The 19304-nt window shown below is 57.1% G+C and overlaps 3 protein-coding genes across 7 annotated transcripts in view; 1 reads left to right on the top strand and 2 right to left on the bottom strand.

Moving 5' to 3' along the window:
• The window catches only part of GAS8 (growth arrest specific 8), a 29000-nt gene extending 26076 nt beyond the window's left edge, over window positions 1-2924 (bottom strand). For 2 of the 3 annotated variants that reach the window (XM_054455505.2, XM_063654624.1), the window contains exon 1: window positions 2906-2924. The gene's annotated coding sequence lies outside the window, so the exon portion shown is untranslated. Of the gene's footprint in view, window positions 1-2373; window positions 2516-2905 lie in introns of those variants that run through there. The other variant, XM_054455515.2, reaches the window with a different exon arrangement.
• DBNDD1 (dysbindin domain containing 1) lies at window positions 2261-16410 on the top strand. 3 transcript variants are annotated; one of them, XR_010124339.1, is made up of 5 exons: window positions 2261-2414; window positions 12811-12954; window positions 13316-13456; window positions 13963-14241; window positions 14785-14886. XR_010124339.1 is itself a non-coding variant. In XM_054455524.2 (4 exons), exons 1-4 carry the CDS (start codon window positions 2796-2798, stop codon window positions 14940-14942), a joined length of 474 nt encoding a protein of 157 aa, XP_054311499.1. In that variant the 5' UTR covers window positions 2591-2795; the 3' UTR covers window positions 14943-16410. The 3 variants fall into 3 exon arrangements, 2 of the variants coding, with proteins under 2 accessions (XP_054311499.1, XP_054311500.1); XM_054455524.2 differs by lacking the exons at window positions 2261-2414; window positions 13963-14241 and adding an exon at window positions 2591-2826 and having other exon boundaries at window positions 14785-16410; XM_054455525.2 differs by lacking the exons at window positions 2261-2414; window positions 13963-14241 and adding an exon at window positions 6347-6468 and having other exon boundaries at window positions 14785-16410.
• Window positions 15952-19304, bottom strand: part of LOC129016271 (AFG3-like protein 1) — a 37246-nt gene continuing 33893 nt past the window's right edge. Inside the window, 1 exon segment of the mRNA XM_063654623.1 lies at window positions 15952-19244. Coding sequence (XP_063510693.1) covers window positions 18981-19244 — 264 coding nt within the window. The 3' untranslated portion in view covers window positions 15952-18980.

The raw sequence follows: 19304 nt of genomic DNA, 5'->3' as shown, positions 1-19304 counted from the left end.
ATTTTACAATTTCTAAAATGAATCTGCCATCCGTGAAACCACTCTGTTACCTACATACAACCATCTATGCCACCCAGAAGGCTGAGTTTGTCATAAACAGGTGGTTTTATTTTCTTTTCCTTTTTTTTTTTTTTTGGAGACGGTCTCCTTCTGTCGCCTAGGCTGTGATCACAACTCACTGCAGCCTCAACCTCCTGGACTCAAGCAATCCTCCCACCTCAGCCTCCTGAGAAGCTGGGACTACAGGTGTGAGACACCATACCCAGCTTTTTTTAAAAAGTTTTTTATAGAGACGGGGTCTTGCTTTATTGCCCAGAGTGGTCTCAAACTCCTGGCCTCAAGTGATCCTCCTGCCTCAGCCTCCCAGAGTGCTGGGAGCACAACATGAGCCCCACGCCCAGCCCTAAGCTCTCATGTTTAATATCTTCTTAAAAAGTGGTCATCTACTTGGGAGGTTGAGGTGGGAGGATCGTTTGAGCCCTGGAGGTGGAGGTTGCAGTGAGCCAAGATCACACCACTTCACTCCAGCCTAGGTGACAGAGTGAGACCTGAGACCCCATCTCAAAAAAAAAAAGAAAAGATCTTGCAGCAGATCTTGTTCTCCCATGTGTCTGGGGATGAAGAGTCCAGAATCCATGCTCGTAGAAAGTTGTGCTGGGGGCAAAGTGTGAGAAATGAAAGAAGGCTTCGTGGACTTAGGTCTTCCTGCCAGCTGGGGGAGGAAGTTGCCACATGAGCTGGATTTGCTCAGGCCTCAGGCACCCACACAGTGGTGGGAATCTGAGAACCACTGTGATGAGACTTCCTGTTTGCCCACCCAAGTCCTGATTGTTCTTGGAGAGGAGCAGCCAGTTGGAAGAACCGCATTGGCTCAGCTTGCACAAAGCCGTGATTTATTTATAGTAAGCCCTGAGGCCTTTGTGAAGTCTGGCTGGTCACTGTGCCTGGGCAACCAGGAGCCAGCATCACTGTGCCAGACTCCCTTGGCCTGAGAGGGGCCTCCTCCCCCCGGGACAGGGTGGTCAGACAGTGACACTGGAGAGCACAGTGGGGGTAATTATTATAATTTAACACTTACTTCACAAAACCAATATGCTAGCAGCTTCATGCTGATTGGCTTTTTGCTTCAGAAGTCTGGATGAGCGTCCTGAATTAAATAGCTGTATTAACAATAATTCCTTTCAGCAAAAAGGGCAAGAATAGGAGGGTGAGCTCAGGATAGCCTAGACAGGGTACTAATTTTTCACAAACTAAGAGCAAGCTTGGTCTGTCGGTGTGGACTGCAGCTAAGAGCAAGCCTGGTCTGTCGGTGTGGGCTGCAGAGATGAATCATTCAGGGAGCCCTGAATTGCGGTTCCCTGGGCTCCCAACAGGGCCCACTGCGACCTGTTCTTTTCATATTGAATTCGAGTTCAGATTTTTGGAAAAGAGCCTTTTCTTCACATATATGGCTTAAGATACTTTCATTCAGTGTCAAGCTGTGCAGCTCAGAAACCCAGATAAATGGCATCTGAGTTTCCTGCAAAATCCCAGAGCAAATGTTAATACAAACAAACCAACTGCCCTCTGTCTGATGTCTGATACTTCCTGCCACCCACTATCCACCAGGTAAACCGCCTCAGGCCACTGCATCAACTCAGTGAAGGCCTGGATGTTGGGTTAACAAGAGTGTTTATGAAGACTAGACTTTTTCTTTTCTTTTTTTTTTTTTTTTTTTGAGACATACAATCATAGCTCACTGCAAGCTTGGACTCCTAGGCTCAAGCGATCCTCCCACCTCAGCCTCCAAGCCACTGCACCTGGCTTATGTTCTTATTTTTATTTTTTGAAGAGATGGTGTCTTGCTTTGTTCCCCAGGCTGGTCTCAAACTCCTGGGCTCAAGCTGTCCTCCCACCTCAGCCTCCCAAAGTGCTGGGATTACAGGCATGAGTCAATGCTCCAGCAAATGGACTTTCTTTGAGAGGCACATATTGAAGTATTTACAAATGCAATCATCTAACGTGTATATAATTTGCTTCAAAATGACCCAGCAGTGGAGGGAAGTGAATGAGGACAGAGAAGCAGCGGCCCAGGCCATGAGTTGGTAATCGCTGAATCTGGGCGAGAGGTACATGCGGGTCAGTTTCATCGAAGCTGCCTTGGCGCTCTCTGCAGCCCGGGCCCCGCCGCCCTCTCCTTACCTCCCATCCCCCACCCCGCCCCTTCCAGCCTCCCAAGTACACGCCCTCGCCCCCACCCACCCCCCGCGATAATTCACACCATCCAGGGCGCTCTATGATTCTGTCGTTACCCGGCCCGAGTCAGGCCCCTCCTGTGCCCCTCGCCAGCCCCGAGGGGCGCCCGCACACAGTCGGCGCCCCACACGCAAGTACCTGGAAGAGAACAAGAGGACGCAAGCGGGCGCGGCTGCCGAGTGAGTGCGCAGGAGCCCCGGACGCCCGGCCGGGGTCGGGAGGTCGCAGCCGGGTCGCGGTGGTGTCCGCGGCGGGGAGCGGCCCGCGAGGGAAGGGTCGGCGGGGGAGGGGTCCGCTGGGCCAGGGGCCAGCAGGGGGCGCGCGCGGGCCGGGGCGGGGCCGCACCTGTCCTGCGGCTGGGGGGGCGCCGGGAGGGGGCCGGGGCCCGGGAGCAGCTGCGCGCCCCGCCCCGCGGGCTCCTCCCTGCCGCCGCGGCCCCCCGGTTGCTGCCCCGATGCGCTGCGCCCGGAACCGGGGCCGAGTCGCTGCCGCAGCTGTTGGGGCGCCCGGGCCAGGCGACGCCGCCGTCGCCCGTGCCCCTCCCAGACCCCACCGGCCGCATGGAGCCCCCGGAGAGCGCCGGCACCGGAGGTGAGTTCAGCCCCAGCCCCCGAGACCCCCGAGCAGCGCCTCCCCGCAGCAAGCCGCAGCACCTCCCCCCAGGGCTCACCCTTCGCCGCTCCCGGGAGTCGCGAAGACCCCTTTGGCAGCTCGGGGGCGTCCGGCGGGCCACGGGCATCTCCCGGGCGCGGTACCGGCGCGGGGCTGGGGGCACACAGACGGAGTCTCCGCCCCCTTGTTCTCTGCGCTGCCGGCCCGGGAAGCCGTGCCCGGCACGCTCCTTGGTGGGTGGCCCGGAGTTTCGTCCTGAGCCCCCTCCCAGCCAAGCCAGCCGGTGACCCGGGGAGCGGGGGAGGGGCGTTCTGGGGCTGGAGTTTGGGGTCCCTGTCGGTGGGGCGTGGGGGCGACGCTGGCCACTTGCAACCGCATCCGCTTTGTTCGCCCAGCCGCGAGTCCCGGGGGGCGAGGGCCGTAGACCGCGGGCAGGGATCCTGCCAGGGGCGAGGGGCTGAGATGGGTCTTGGTGGGGGTGTGGGGCATGCACGGGCGCGGCCTGCCGGGGGCTCCAGAGCTGCAAGGGTGGCTGGTCCGGGAGCGGCCCAGGCGCACGCTCATCGGGAAGGGTAGGTGCGCGTGGAGCGCTCCCTGCCCTGATGGTGGAGGCCCTACTGCAGGACCTTGGAGTCGGTAACGGGAAGAAAGCTCTCAGAACCTCCCCCCTTCCCAATCCGAGCCTTTTCCAAAAGGGCTTTTGGGGTTCTATTTGCCTAGGTAGGAACTTGGATGCAAACTGCAGACTCCTCCACCTGCCCAGCCAAGCCCACCACCTCCTGGTTTCCTAGAGCTCCCATTCCAGGGAGCCAGCAGTTGCCTGAGGGCACAGGCAGGCCAGCCTGCCACTCTGTAACTACATGGGAACCTCTCAGTCCCCCAGCCACACAAAGTGGCATCCTCTGGAGCCCGAAGCGCTGTCCCCGGGAGGAGCAGGTCCACCCACCCTGTGTATCCAAGGTGTAGGGACGAACGCCCCAGGGCTGGTGGGTTTGGGTTTTGATTTGTCATTTGTGGGAGAGACCAGAGCTCTTTCTTAAAACTGATAGTCCCAGGCCCCTGGGTATTCCCAGTAGCAGCTTTGTGGACATAGGAAGCCTGGAGGCTGGGAGTGAGGGCTTGGGGGTCCTGTGGGCAGTCAGGCCCCTGTGAGCCTCAATTTCCATGTCTGTCAATGGAGACAGCTCTGCTTCCCCTGCAGGACTGTGGGAGCCCAAGGCATTTGGGAGTGGAGGTTAATCTCTTTTCCCTCCTCCTTTGGGAAAAAAGGAGGACTTCCCAGCAGCTTAAAAGGCAGAGAAAGCAGGTTCAGTTTCTGAGCCCATCACTCACTGGCTGGGGGCTTCAGACACCTGACTCAATCAGTGCACAGATATTTACCTACAGGTCGCGGCTCTGCGCAGTACCCTGCCTTGGGGGGGGGAGTTAGTGGGTAAATAGGGCCCTGTCCTCTGAGGGCTCACGCTCTTGACACCAACGCCTGTTTCCTTCTCTGCAAAGTGGCCAGTGATGCCTACTTTGTGGAACCTCATGAGATCACACGTTGGTGACTATAACTGTCATTACTTATCACTTACTTTTGAAAACCTTACAAAAGTAGACAGAACAGTGGGACAAAGGCCCATGTGTGATTCCCAGCCCCCAGGCCCACAGCATCCTCTCCAGACTACCACCAACCTCCCTTCATTAGTGGTTTGAACCAAATCTAGACATATTATTTCACTGATAAATAATTCAGAAATATCTGTAAAATATGATTTTCTTTTTTTGAGACGGAGTCTCGCTTCGTTGCCCAGGCTGGAGTGCAGTGGCATGATCTCGGCTCCCTGCAAGCTCCACCTCCTGGGTTCACACCATTCTCCTGCCTCAGCCTCCCCAGTAGCTGGGACTACAGGAGCCCGCCACCACACCCGGCTAATTTTTTGTACTTTTAGTAAAGACGGGGTTTCACCGTGTTAGCCAGGATGGTCTCGATCTCCTGACCTCGTGACCTGCTCGCCTCGGCCTCCCAAAGTGCTGGGATTACAGGCATGAGCCACCATGCCCGGCAAAATATGATTTTTATAAAGCATTATTAAAACACTATTTTTGCACCTAAAGGAATTAATGATTTCTTAATATGAAATGTACAGAACACAGAGGTGCACGTGTGCACAGGAATGTGATGTGTGCCCTCTCTGAGGGCCCCACCTGGAAGTCAGGGCTGTAACCCACCCCAACTCAGTCTGCCCGAGGGTTCACAGGGAGAAAGAGAGGGATCCTCAGGAGGCTGAGAGTCTAGACAGGGCCACTCCAGCATCCCTGAAATACTTTGGGGGTCCAAATCCAGAGAGGAAGGTGCTGGGGCATGGGGGGTAGGTGGCCCCTGCCTCTGCGACCATCTCTCCTTCCAGCCATTTAGTTTATGATATTCATTCATTCACTTCGTTAGCTCATCCGTCCATACAGTGGTGTGTGCCAAGTGCCTCCTCGATGCTCTGGGCAGGGCCCTGGGCACACAACAGGGAACAGGATTTGGGCCAAGTTTCCCAGTCGAGAATGTGCTGGAAAATAGGTCAGCAGCAGAGCACAGGGCATCAGCAATCAGCCCTCAGGGAAGCCTGGGGGGCCAGGCTGAGGCACCCCAACTCCTGGCTCCCTCACTGAGGTGCTGCTTCAGTGCCCTCATCAACCAGGGCACCAGCAGCCCCTGCAGGGGGGTTGGGTCCCCCTTGATAGGGGCTGTGCTGGGCTAAGGACCAGAACATTGCTGTGACCCCACACTCTGGGGTCCTTCCTGGGGCATCAGAAACACCTGCTTGCCTCTGCCCTGGCCCTGGTGACCTTGGGGGCTGCCAGCACCTGCCCCCATGCCTGCCTGGCATTGAGCCTCTGGGTTCCCACCCTGGGAAAAGCAGCAGGTCTCGCCCATGAGAAATTTTCTTCTTCCCACAAGCTTGTTGAGAGGGTGTCAGACAGGCCTGGGTGATTCCTAGCACAGCTCCTCACTAACCATAGGCTAGTGGGCCCCTTGATTCACCCTCATTTGTTTACTGCGCACCTACTGTGTGCTAGGTCCCAGGAATGCAGCCATGAACTAGATACAAGCTGCTTAGAACTGATGCTTCTCGCTCTACCCAGTCCCAGCCTGCTCTGGGGCTGTGCCTGGGGGTCTGCTGTGTGGCCGACTCACAGTGTATGTGAGTATCTGTCATTTCCTCCCGGCTTTGCCTATCAACTCCAGCCAAGATCAACCTTTGTTTCCATTGAGGATTGTTTTTAAATTGAGATATTATTCACATATACAGTTCACCCTTTTAAAGTGTACAACTCACTGTTTTAGTATATTCGCAAAATTGTGCCGTCACCACCACTATCTAATTTTATAATATCTTCATTACCCCCCCCCAGAAAAAAACCCATACCCATTCTCACCTTCTCCACTGCCCACCCCCCAGCCTCTGACAATCACTGATGGAATTTCTATGCACTTGCCTATTCCAGACATTTCGCAGGAACGACGTCACGCAGTATTTGTCCTTTGGGGCCTGGCTTCCTTCACTCGAATGAGGTGATCAGGCTCATCCACGTGGTATCCTGTGTCAGTGCCGCCGTCCTTCTTGGGTTCAATGTCACTCCATGGTAGGCACAGACCACATTTTGTTTATCCATTGATCCACTGAGAGACATTAGATTGTTTCCACTTTTGGCTACTGTGAATCACGCTATGAACATGCATGTACAGCTGACTCTTGAACAACGTAAGGGTTAGGGGCGCCCACCTCCCTCAAAGTCAGAAATCCACATAGAACTTTTGACTCCCCAAAAACCTAACTGCTAATAGCCTACTGTTGACCAGAACTTTACTGATATGGTCAAGGAACACATATTTGTATGCTGCATGTATTACACAGTAGGCTCAATCATTTGAGGACCCATGAGCGTGCCTTATAGCAACTGCACGCTCTTCATGTCAAGATCAATCTTGCCCCTCCTGGGGGCTCAGGTCTTGCGTGTCCCTGGTATCACATTCTTCTGGCCAAAAAATTAGTGTCCTGATGGCAAAAGCTGCATCTTCCAAATTTTCCTTCCCCAAAGCCTCAACACAGGCCAAGGCACCAGAGTTTACAGAATAAAGACCAGGCCACTGCCAAAGGGAGATGGGAAAGGATCAGACTAGACACCTGGTGGCTTCAAATGCTTACAGGACTGGATTTCATCAACACTGACACCATCAGCTACAGATGTGTTGCTGTCTCAGGAATGTGGAAATATGAAAAGATGCTTTTTTTTTTGAGACAGAGTCTCGTTCTGTCGCCCAGGCTGGAGTGCAGTGGCATGATCTCTGCTCACTGCAAACTCTGCCTCCCGGGTTCAAGCGAGTCTCCTGCCTCAGCCTCCTGAGTAGCTGGGACTACAGGCACGCACCACCACACCGGCTAATTTTTGTATTTTTAGTAGAGATGGGGTTTCGCCATGTTGGCCCAGACTGGTCTCGAACTCCTGGCCTCAACTGATCCGCCCGCCTTGGCCTCTCAAAGTGCTGGGATTACAGGCGTGAGCCACCACGCCCGGCCGAAAAGATACTTCTTAAGAGTCAACTATGATATTCATTCCACACAGGGCTGCTGTGCAGCTCCACAGGGCTAGAGCTTTGTCCCAGAAGCTGTCTGTGGCCCCTTGGGACCCCAGGATCTATAATGAGGACTGCTGGCATTCCCATACCCCCTTTCCAGTGCAAGATGGGGAAGGGGATTGCTGTTTGGCTGAGGTCCTGCTTGGGGCCCCCGTCTCAGCACAAGCAGAGGGTGCCCGCAGACTTACCTCCTGCTGGACTGTGCCCTTGCTGGCCTCATCGTAAAAATGCAGGTATTGGCCGGGCACGGTGGCTCACACCTGTAATCCCAGCACTTTGGGAGGCCAAGGTGGGCAGATCATGAGGTCAGGAGTTCAAGACCAGCCTGGCCAACAGGGTGAAACCCCGTCTCTACTAAAGATACAAAAATTAGCCAGGAGTGGTGGCACACGCCTGTAATCCCAGCTACTTGGGAGGCTGAGGCAAGAGGATCGCTTGAACCCGGGAGGCGGAGTTTGCAGTGAGCAGAGATCATGCCATTGCCCTCCAGCCTGGCGACAGAGCGAGACTCCATCTCAAAAAAAAAAAAAAATTCAGGTAGATGCTGTCCCACTCAGTTTGAAACCCTTCAGCAGCTTCTCTCAGCTCACTCAGTGTAGAAACCTGCACACACCACCCCTGCCCTGCCTCACAGCCCCCAGCTGTCCTCAGATGCACTCTGCTCAGGCCTTTATGCATGTCCCCACCCGCCACCCCATATCACACAGCTCCCTCCCACCTCCAGGCTCCTCCTCCGAGTTTGGTAGAGCGCCCTCCCCAGATCCTTCCTAAAATAGGAGCACAGCCCCGCACTGCTCACTGGCACTGACCGCCCCTCAGAAGGGCAGGAATCATCTGTTTATGCCATGTCCCCAGAACAGAGGGCAATTCAGAAGTCTTGGTTGGGTGAATGAATGAATCAGAGCCTTCGTCTAGATGAGGGGCCCCGCTCAGTGAGAGAGGGGCTACAAGGGGAGACTCCACCTCTGTCACACCTTCCTTCAGAGATGCACGTCCACCCAGGTCAGGACCCAGGGAACCTAAACCAGCAAGTGGGGACTTCCTGCTCCCTCTGCTGGGCCTTGAACCAGGATCCCTGGTTCCCATCTCCATGCCAGGATCAGGAACAGGCTGACAGGTGATGGCTGAGAGCTCCAGCTGCGTCTGTGGCCAGCCCTGTGCTGCATGCTGGGGACAGACGCCGAGCTACTCTGTGCCTCAGCTTCCTCCTCTCAAGTACAAAGCTCAGAGTCTTCCCCACATAGCTGGGAGTTAGGGTGAGGTGAGAATGGAGTTAGTCAATAAACACAGAATGCTGGGACTGTATTAGAAAACCATAAGCCACTGTCTTTTTTTTTTTTTTTTTTTTTTAAGGCAGGGTTTTGCTCTGTTGCTCAAGCTGGATGGCACGATCACAGCTCACTGCATTCTTGACCTCCTGGGTTTCAGGCGGCCCTCCTGCCTCAGCTTCCCGAGTAGCTGCCACACAGGTGTGCACCACCACACCCAGCTGTCATTATTAACACAGAACCACCTGCCCCACCTGCCTCTGAGGGTGCTATTCCCAGAGATTCTCTGCAGAACTGCTCTTGCCCCAGGTTTCTTTGATATCAGGGGGCTGCCAGAGAGGAGGGGGTGGGAGGTTAGGGTGGATGATTGCTTGAACCCAGGAGTTCGAGACCAGCCTGGGCAACATGGCAAAACCCTGTCTCTACCAAAACAATTTTAATTAGCCAGGAGTGGTGGTCCCAGCTACTCAGGAGGCTGAGGTGGGAGGATCACTTGAGCCCAAGAGGTTGAGGCTGCAGTGAGCTATGGTTTTACCACTGCACTCCAGCCTGGGCAACAGTGAGACCTTGTCTTTTACAAAAAAGAGAGAGAGAGAGGCCAGGTGCGGTGGCTCATGCCTGTAATGCTGTAATGCCAGCACTTTGGGAGGCAAAGGCAGATGGATCACCTGAGGTCAGGAGTTTGAGACCAGCCTGACCAACATGGAGAAACCCCATCTCTACTAAAAATAGAGAATTAGCCGGGCATGGTGGCTCATGCCTGTAATCCCAGCTACTCGGAAGGCTGAGGCAGAAGAATCGCTTAAACCCAGGAGGTGGAGGTTTCGACGAGTCAAGATCGCACCATTGCACTCCAGCCTGGACAACAAGAGCGAAACTCCATCTCAAAAAAAAAAAAGAAAGAAAGAAAGGAGGGGAGGGGCTGCCCCTCAGGACAGAAGGAGAGGCAGGGAGGGACAGAGGTGGAGCTGACGGCTACACCCCAGAGTGCTGCTCTGGGGTGAGGGTGCCCATGGAGTTCATGCCTGGCCTGTAAACCTGTGGAGGTAAGAGCCCCTGTAGCCTTCCTCAGCTGGGGATCCTGAGAGCAGGGCCTCCTGGCCGGTGACTTAACATCCCTGCACCTTGGTTCCCCACTCGTCCCTGCTCTCAGGGCTCTGGGTCAGCCATGCCAGAGAGACAGCGCCTGCTCTGTCCTGGACCTGGCAGGTCTGAGGCCCCTCCTGAGACTCGAGGCTGGGACAGAGCTACGCCCTCTGCAGCCACGGCCACCACTCTGAGCTGTGTGGAAGCATTTTGGAATTGTGACCACAGCACAGTCCAGCGGGACATGAACATACTGTGGGCGGGAGCCTGGGGCTTCGGGCTACACTGTCTCTCCTTGAGGAAGGGCCCAAGGGCCAGGCTGGGTCTCCTGGGGGAGTCCCCTCCCCTGGGCGCCCCCTCAGCACGATGGACAATGGTCAAGCAGGCTTCTTCCTGCTGATGTCCGGGAGGTCCCCCTGCTCACAGCCTTAGAACAGAGTCCACATCTCACCCCTTGTCCCCTGTGCCCTCTGGGCAGGCAGGTATCCCTGCTGGGCTTGGGGGTGGGCCAGGACACCAGTAACTTGACCCTTTAGGATGCTCAGAAACCTCATTCCAGATGCCAGTGGAAAGGTGGAAACCAGATTCCACGAGCCCCGTCCAGCCCGCCCAACCCCCAGGCCTGAAATGGGCCATGCGATGACACAGCACTCGGCTTCTCAGACAGGAGGCAGGTGGGCCACACAGAATGATCACACGGCCGATGGGGCGAGGGGACACTGTCAGGCCACAGGGCTGCCCCCAGGCAGAGCCTAACACTTCGGCTCGCTGCCAGGCCACCTGCCCACAACCACACTGCCCAGCTCTTAAGCCAATGGGGACCTCCCAGCCCTGCACCGGTGCCCCTCACTCAGGAGGCCGGGCACCTGCGGGCCTTAGCTCCTTTGGCTCTGCTGGGGAGGGGTGGGGGTGCGCTGGGACGGACGCTGCAGACCCACCAGGCCCACCTGGCAGTATCTAGGCTGCCAGCCAGTGCCATGGGGAAGGACAGACCCACCCCTCACAGGCAGCTGTTGGCACCGTGAATCCTAGCTGCAGCCCCCTCAGCAAGAGCCTCATGGCAGCAGCTGCTCCCCTCGGCTTCAAGCACACCCAGCTACGATCAGTGCTCACCACTGGGGGCTGCCAAAAATACCCCATAGGGTCCTCAGGGTGCTGCCGGCAGCAGCAGGAAGGCACCTGTCCATCTAACAACCGTGCACTGGGCACCCACTCAGGTGGGAGGTGCTGGTGTCCCCAGGAGGCCCCTACCACGCAGGGTCCAGGAAGCAGCTGAGGGAAGGAGGGCCATCTGGAAACGGGTTCCCGCAGGGGCAGTGGGTGCGGGGAAGAAAGCGAGTGCTTTGTCTCTTCCCTAAGAGACAGACCTGCAGGGCCTAGGGCCAAAGGGGAGCACGCACCCAGGGACAGGCCTGACTCTGGCTAACAGGACTCACTGCCTGAGGCAAGTGAGGTGGCCGCTAGGATGACGTGGCCCTGGATGAGAGGGTGAGCAGCTGAGGAGGGGCTGAGGGGATCTGTGGAGGGATGGACATAAGAGTCGCCAATGTCCCTGGCTTTGGGTCAGCAGCCAAGGGGCCTCCTGCTCTCGTCTGACAAAACAATAGTTAAGTATAAAAAAGAAACAGCTGGGCCAGGCACAGTGGCTCATGCCTGTAATCCCAGCACTTTGGGAGACCAAGGCGGGTGGATCACGAGTAAAAATTCCAAAAAAAAAAAAAATTAGCTGGGTATGGTGGCGGGGACCTGTAGTCCCAGCTTAAGAAGGCTGAGGCAGGAGAATCGCTTGAACCCGTGAGGTGGAGACTGCAGTGAGCCGAGATCGCGCCACTGCACTCCAGCCTGGTGACAGAGCGAGACTCTGTCTCAAAAAAAAAAAAGGTACAGCTACGTTTGTGAAAAAAAATGAGGCCAGGCTCGGTGGCTCACACCTTGTAATCCTAGCGCTTTGGGAGGCCGAGGCAGGCGGATCACCTGAGGTCAGGAGTTCAGCCTGGCCAACATGGTGAAACCCCATCTCTACTAAAAATACAAAAATTAGCCGGGCGTGGTGGTACGTGCCTGTAATCCCATCTACTCATGGGGATGAGGCAGGAGAATCGCTCAAACCCAAGGGGCAGAGGTTGCAGTGAGCCGAGATTGCACCACTGCACTCCAGCCTGGGTGACAGAGCGAGACTCTGTCTCAAAAACAAACAAACAAAAATTAGCAGCCAGGCGTGGTGGCGGGTGCCTGCAATCCCAGCTACTCGGGAGGCTGAGGCAGGAGAATTGCTTGAAACCGAGAGGCGGAGGTTGCGGTGAGCCGAGATCGCGCCACTGCACTCCAGCCTGGGTGACACAGCGAGACTCCATCTAAAGAAAGTAAAAAAATAAACATGGGAGAAACCTGGAAGAAATTTGCTCAACTGTGAGGCAGTTAGTGGCTAAGGGATCACAGAATGGCAGGACTGCCTATTCCTCCTGGTTTGTAACTTTCATTTAATGAGAATGTGTTATTCTGAACTCAAATACGACATCAGTTTTTAAAAGGAAAAGTCAGTCCACAGTGGAGAGGGGCTGTTCTGGTTTGAAGGGGACCAAGAGGCTGGACATGGAAATCCACGGGCGATCCTTCAGGGGACCCTGGGCAGAGCTAGAAATCAGAGGCCAGGACGGCACTGGGATGCAGCCACGCGGGCCCTGGGGGAACTTCCACGCCTGCATGGTCTGCTTTCATGGGTGCTTGAGTACCAAGGGTGATCTGGATCTCAGATTCCTTGTTCACTAGGGGAGGCCAGGGCCCAAGGGGAAGGGGCAGCCTCCTTGAAGCCCCCCAACCCCTTGTCTGGGGTCCAGGCATGAGGCCACAAGCCCAGCCATCCCATCACCTGCTGGTCACTGCCCAGAGTTTCAAAGGACTGGATGTGTCAAGTCCTCACACCCAGCCCCGCGTCCTGGGGGGATGTGGGAGCCCTGTGGATCTCAAGGTGACACCCTGTGTCTTTGGATGCAGAGATCGTTAAGGAGGCTGAGGTGCCGCAGGCTGCGCTGGGCGTCCCAGCCCAGGGGACAGGGGACAATGGCCACACGCCTGTGGAGGAGGTGGGGGGCATCCCAGTACCAGCACCAGGGCTCCTGCAGGTCACGGAGAGGAGGCGTAAGTACTACTCCCTGCCCAGCGCACTCTATGGGGACCCCGTGAGCTCCCCCAGGAGACAAGGCAGCAGGGTCCACCTCCTGTCCAAACACTCCCTGGGGGGTCTGGGTCCAGCACTATGTGCTAGGTTCTTATAGCTCTGGTTCTCTGGGCCTCAGCTGCACCATCTGTCAAGTGAGAAAGCCTTCTAGTCATGAGTATACGCAACACTCGTCAGATCCTGCTGGTGTGGGCTTTGCGGGAAGCTGTGGTTCACCCACAGCCTTGTGGGAGGACACAGCGCACACTCTCCTAGACCCCCAGGGCTCTGAGCAGCCTTGTGGGAGGGCCTGAGGGCTGACGGTACCCCCTCTGCCCTCAGAGCCTCTGAGCAGTGTCTCCTCTCTGGAGGTCCACTTTGACCTCCTGGACCTCACTGAGCTGACCGACATGTCCGACCAGGAGCTGGCCGAGGTCTTTGCTGACTCGGACGACGAGAACCTCAACACTGAGTCCCCAGCGGGTGAGGCCAGCATCAGGGCTGGGAGATAGATGTGCGTGGTGGGCTGAGGCCCCTTGGGAAGTCCTGGGAGGTGTGCGTGGTGGGCTGAGGCCCCTTGGGAAGTCCTGGGGTGGCTCACGTGTGTTTTAGCAAGAATCCGTCACCACTTCATTTCACCACGATGCTATTTGCCCAACTTGAAGCAATTTCCCCATGACAGCTGCTTAAAACTTTACTTTTCAAGTGAGCAACAGACGGCTAAAGCCACTGTCCCCTCAAAAGCAGAATTTAATGAATGTGAATTTTCATCATAAATTGGGCCAAGAACGAAAGGTGGGAGTGATCACCAGCCCGGGCCCCTCCTCAGCTCACTTAACTTCCTGATTCCCACGGAAGCGTTGCCATTGGCCTGAAGGCAGCTCGTGTCCTCACACTGCATGCGAGCAGGGCCCCCAGCATGGCCATTGTCATGTCTCCTTTCTAAGCCGTGACGAGAGCACAGGACTCACGTCCTCACGTGTCCTCAGTCTCTGACAGTGACCAGTGAAGGACACTGACGTGACCTGTGTGAACTTCAGTAACTGTGAGAGCATCCGGGCCGAGTCTTCCCCGCACGGGACAGTTTGGCCCAGCCTCTGCTTCCCGACCCCCCAGGCCACTCAGGACCTCATTAAAACGACCAGCCCCACTGTGAATCCTGCCAGCGGCCAGCTGCTCCCATGGTTCCTGGAGGTGTCAGGAAGGGGTGTCGGCCTGTGTGTCCCAGGCTGCTGCAGCCCCAGGTGTCTGGGAGGGAATGGGGCCTGGTGAGTCAGCCCCCAGCTCACCTCCAGGACAAGGCCATTGCCTGACCCTGGCCAGTTCCCACCAGCTCCATGTTGGCGGCAACCCTTCCCACCCAGCCCATGAGCCCAGGCATGAGGGGCTCAGACTCCAGCCCACCCGAATCCCCAGGTCCATGATGGGGCAGAGGCTCCAAGAGGCCTGCAGGGCTCACGGGGGGTGGTTGGCTGAGCTGGGACACCTGCGGGGGGGAACAGTTTAGGGAGGTCCCACCAGGGTCACTTAATGACGAAGCAGGAGAGGCTCAGCCTAGACTGTACAGTTACTCCGGGGAGCACCAGAAAAGACCCTGCCCAGGCCCCACCCAGACCACAACGTCCACCTCTCTGGTGCGGCCAGTGTGTGGTGGGAGCCTCCTGTTAGAGGTAGATGTGTGCATGCCTGGCGGAGGGGGCTGGTGCAGAGCATTGGCAGGAGTGGCACAGGAGGCTGGCGGGACCTGGAGCTCCGCAGCATCCACCCAGGCCTCTCGGCCACACTGAGTTACCTTTCCCGCATCCCCCTAGGTCTGCACCCGCTGCCCCGGGCCGGCTGCCTGCGCTCCCCTTCCTGGACGAGGACAAGGGCTGAGCAGAGCCGCGAGAAGCAGCCCCTAGGCGACCCCGAGCGGCAGGCCACAGTCCTGGACACGTTTCTCACTGTGGAGACACCCCAGGAGGACTAGGCCATCTCCACTGGCCCCAGCTCCTGCAGGGATGGGGTCAGAACACCACGATGGCAGATCTGGGCAGTCCTGACCCAGCAGACACACTTCGCCCGCCCACGAGGCTCCAGCCGTCACCTCCTGACACACACCCTGGGGGCGGCTCTCTGCCAGCCCCGAGACCTGTCTTGTCTGCTGGGCACGGGTCTTCGCCTCACTTGGAGACCAGCCGGCTTTCCTGGGGGACACATAGGGTCCCTGGATGCCTTTGGGAGCCCCAGCACAAGCACAGCCCAGTGGCCTTACGTCCAGCTTGTTCCTGGGCCAAGTCAGGAAGGCAGCGTCACGGAGTCACTGCCGGGAACGTGGTGAGGAGTGGAGTGGCCCATGGCGGCCTTGGGGTGAAGGGGACCCAGGCCTGTGACACACTCCAGGAACTCCTGGGGGTGCTCCAACCTCCGCGTTTTCCTGTGTTACCAAGCTCAGAAGCCAGAGGCGGGTTTGGTAGTGGCTAATGGGACAGTGTGCTGTCCAGCAAAGCACATGGAGAAGCGGCCCCAAAATTCCCACCTTGATTTCCATCCTGCCCCTTTTACTCCACGGAGGCTCACTAGGGTCCCCTCCCCCAGGCTCAGCTCTAAGACCTGCACCTGCTTCTCTTGGCCCCTGCGTGACAGACAAGTCCATTCCCTCCTTAGCTCAGAACACCAAATATCACCAGACTGCCTCAGAGACTTAGTGACACCTCCCGGAATGCTCTCGGGGTGGGGTTCACCTCTCCCTGTCCTGTACCCACTACGAGGCCACATCCTTGTTCCTGCTCACATCCCACTGCCCAGCTCCATGGCCTGCCCACGGCCCTTAAACTTGCTGGGCAGGTTTGGGGCCCATGGGACCCCGTGGGTCTCTGTCCGGGAGTAGCAGAGGAGGCTGACAGGCCCTGCTCCCTCTGCTCTGGGGGTGTCTGGGGGCCCCAGCTCACACCCTCCCAATGCTTATATGCTGAAGCTCACAGAATGGGCTTCTTGCCTGACAGCAAGTCAAAGAATGAGTTTAATATCAAAGTGTAAGCTTACTTTCCATCCCCAAGCCAACCTGCCCCCTGCCCCATTTCCCATGAGCACATTTCTGGGGAAGGAAAACAGGCTCCTGGCCTTCACTGTCAGCAGAGCTTTGGAGATGCCCCAGGCATGCCCTGAGCTCCTTCTGTGTACGGGACTTTAGAGGCGGCACCTGCTCCCACTTCTGAGCCACCCGCTGCCCCTCAGCACTGCTGGCAAACCCAGTTCCTGCCTCAGCCAGGTCTCCTTCCCTGGTTTCCAGTCACACAGAGCCCAGCAGCTTTCTTTCAGTCCCATAAAGGCAGCCTTGTGTCCCTGGCCACACCTCCACCCGCCAGGGTCTTCCTCCCCATCTTCCATCCTTCCTGCTGAGCTTCCACAGAGCTCGTTTGCAAACAGTGGGATTAAAGCATCACTGCGCATTCGAAGGCCTGGCCGCAGTCTCTTCTTTCCAATGCCAGAGTGAAAGAGGTGCCTGCTGAGGGGCGTGAGCTGAGCTGCCCTGGGCTCCGTGCCCGGACCATTCTCCAGCTGCAGCAGCCTGAGGGCTCTGCTGTGCTCACTTGGGTCACATTTGGGGGATGAGTATCCTGGATTTCCAGTCCCAAAGTCACACAACAGAAGGAATCATTAAGGAAGTAAAAGTCCCGCCCCACGTGCACGTAAAGGTGGCCCGGGCCGGGGGAGGGGGTCACTCCCCAGCAACGGAGTCGCTCTCAACACACTCCTGTCCCAGAGGCCACTGGCACTGGTCCTGGGGAGGTACCAGATGAGGCCAAAACTCCTGCCCACTGTCATTACTCATGAAATGAGGTGGCCATGGAGCCTGACCAGGGCTGAACTGCCTTCTGCCACGCCCACGGGTCTCTGTGTGTTTCCGTGCTGGGCTCTGAGGGGAGAAGCCTGGACCTCCCCTACATGAAAATTCTCAGCCAGGTGTCCTATGACCATGGACCCAGAAACGGCCTCGGTCAGTGATGGATCTTCTGGGAAGGGTGCACGGCTACAGGCAGGTACACACATTCCACCCCATTCCACCTTCCCTTCTGGCAGAGGAAGGGAGGCAGGCAGGCTGAGAAATACAGGGGCTGAAGGCTCGTGTCCCTGCAGGGTGCACAGACCGCTACAGCACAGAGAGCAGTGCCTGCAGGCGTCACTCTGCTCAGCCGATGGTGCTTCTCAGCAAAGGTGCAGCTCAGCCACCATCGACAGGCTGATGAGGCAAACTGCAGGTCACACTCAGGACAGCTGGGAAAAGACCGTGGAAAATGGTGTGTCTGATTCAGGGGGTGAGATGGCTCCAGATTTACATAAGGACCGGCTTGTGAAGCATACATGCGGGAAGGCTGGGGGGAAGGCGCCTGACAGCCCTGAAAAGGCGAGGGTGAAAGCAGGCGCCGAGAAGACAGGTCTGGAGGGAACAGCCCGGTGGGGGAGGCACAAGGATCCCACACCCAGATCATCATGAAGGACCCCAGGCACGTGCAGCCGGCTGGGAGGTGACGAGAGGGACACCCAGGCTCTCCCCGGAGGCCCCCAGATGCTGCCATGTCACAGGGCCTGCTGGGGTTGAGGAAGCACCCCCACCTCCATCTGAGGGACCTAAGACCAGGCCCCAGCCGGACCCCAAGGGGCTCAGCTTCTCTGGGTCTGGTGGAGGCCATGATGAAGGTTGAGTGCTGGAGAATTTTTGAGTCCAATGATAGGCATTTTATAAACAGCAAAAGCTGAATATGTTCACCACCAGTTGGAAATTATATTTTTGAGGCTCCGAGGCCAACGTAACAAGCGATTTATAAAATATACTACAAAGCCCCAGTGTCTGATCTGGCCTAGGTCGAGAGAGAGGCTGAGAACAAACAGTGCCCGGGGCAGCAAGCACGGCCTCCTCCTCCCGCTGTTCACCCAGGACATCTGCAAATGGGCGTCTTCCCCAGGTCTCATCCCAGGTGACCTAGACACGCATCCACCCACCCCAAGGCAGTGGTTGAGGCTGACACCGCCCTGCTGTTGCTGACCCCAGCGAGTCCTGGAGGCGGGTCGTGTGCTGGAGAAAGCACACGGGGCATCCTCATCAAGTCCCACACACCCCAGAAAAGAAAAAGCAAAGCCTCCGTCAGTTCAAGGCGCCAAAGGGCCTGGAGCTCAGAGCCCAGAAGGGGCCTTCCTAATAAAAATTAGGAGCTACCCAACCCCAGGAAAAGGGTTCACGAACAGGTACCTGGGCCAGAGGCAGCCTCGTGCTGGGGCTTCAGGACCACGGCCTCTCCACAAATACCCCTGAGCCGGCTGGGGCCCTGCAGAGCTTCCCCCTCCAAGACTCCAACAAAAAGGGGTCACAGGAACAGAACTGATGATCCAGACACATCCTGCAGTGAAAGCACCTCCAGCCAAGGACAGGGACCAGGTTTTTTAAGCAACGCAATTCCCTCACACTCAGCAGTGCTGCCACGGAGCCAAGGCGCAGGCGGGGGTAAGGGGGCCGCCCCTGATGGGGAACCCAGGTGTGAGGCCCCACAGCTCCACCTCCTCCCTCAGCCATGCACCTGTGGGTGGTGTGGACTTTCCTTTTTAAAGACAGATCAGCAGATCGGCTTCTACCGATCCAAACAGCTGCTTTAGAAACCTGACTTTCCCTTGATACCCGGCTGACGTTCTCCTTTTCTGAATTCTACCAAACGGTGAGGGTTTCTGTGCTGGGCCCAGGCTCCTCTGAGTGACTTTATGACCACACCAACACTCCTCCACGGAGGTCCCAGGAAGGCCTGGTGTCTCCAAGGTGCCCCACGCAAGCCCCTCTTGAAGCTACAGTCGTGCCTTCCTCAGCACCGCAGGGGCCAGAGCCCTGGGGCCTCTCCCGTCTAACCCTGGACCCGACTGTCCTCCAGCAGGAGGGCCCAGGGACTCAGGGTACCCCCTCTGCCCACTCCCACTCCCACTCCCTGCATGTGGGCTCAGAGCACCCTAATCTAAAACGCCCATTCACAGTTGTCACGTTTTAATTTGTTTTGGGTGAGTTTCTGCAGCTGCTTTGCAAAGGCCCCAGGCTATGCAGAGCCCCCCGCACACGCTGCTCCACATCTTCCTCCTCCTGTCCCCGGTTCCAACCCTTCAGCCCCTCGGGTAGGGATGTGTCCTCCTCCAGGCTGCCCATGCCCTCCACAAACTCCTCATAGGTAGACTCCTCCGCGAATGGCCGGGGGCCCAGCAGCTCCATGTCTGCCTTCTCCAGCACTTCCTTCTCCAGGAGCCGCTGGCCCACCTGGAAGCAACGGCCAACCTGTCAGACAGCTCTGAGGACATGATCACAGCCCAAACCTAA

The sequence above is a fragment of the Pongo pygmaeus genome, chromosome 18 (genome assembly GCF_028885625.2).
Source record: "Pongo pygmaeus isolate AG05252 chromosome 18, NHGRI_mPonPyg2-v2.0_pri, whole genome shotgun sequence".
NCBI classification, from domain to species: Eukaryota; Metazoa; Chordata; class Mammalia; order Primates; family Hominidae; genus Pongo; species Pongo pygmaeus.
The sequence above is the reverse complement of the archived record's forward strand: the minus strand, read 5'-3'. Positions and strand labels throughout refer to the sequence as shown.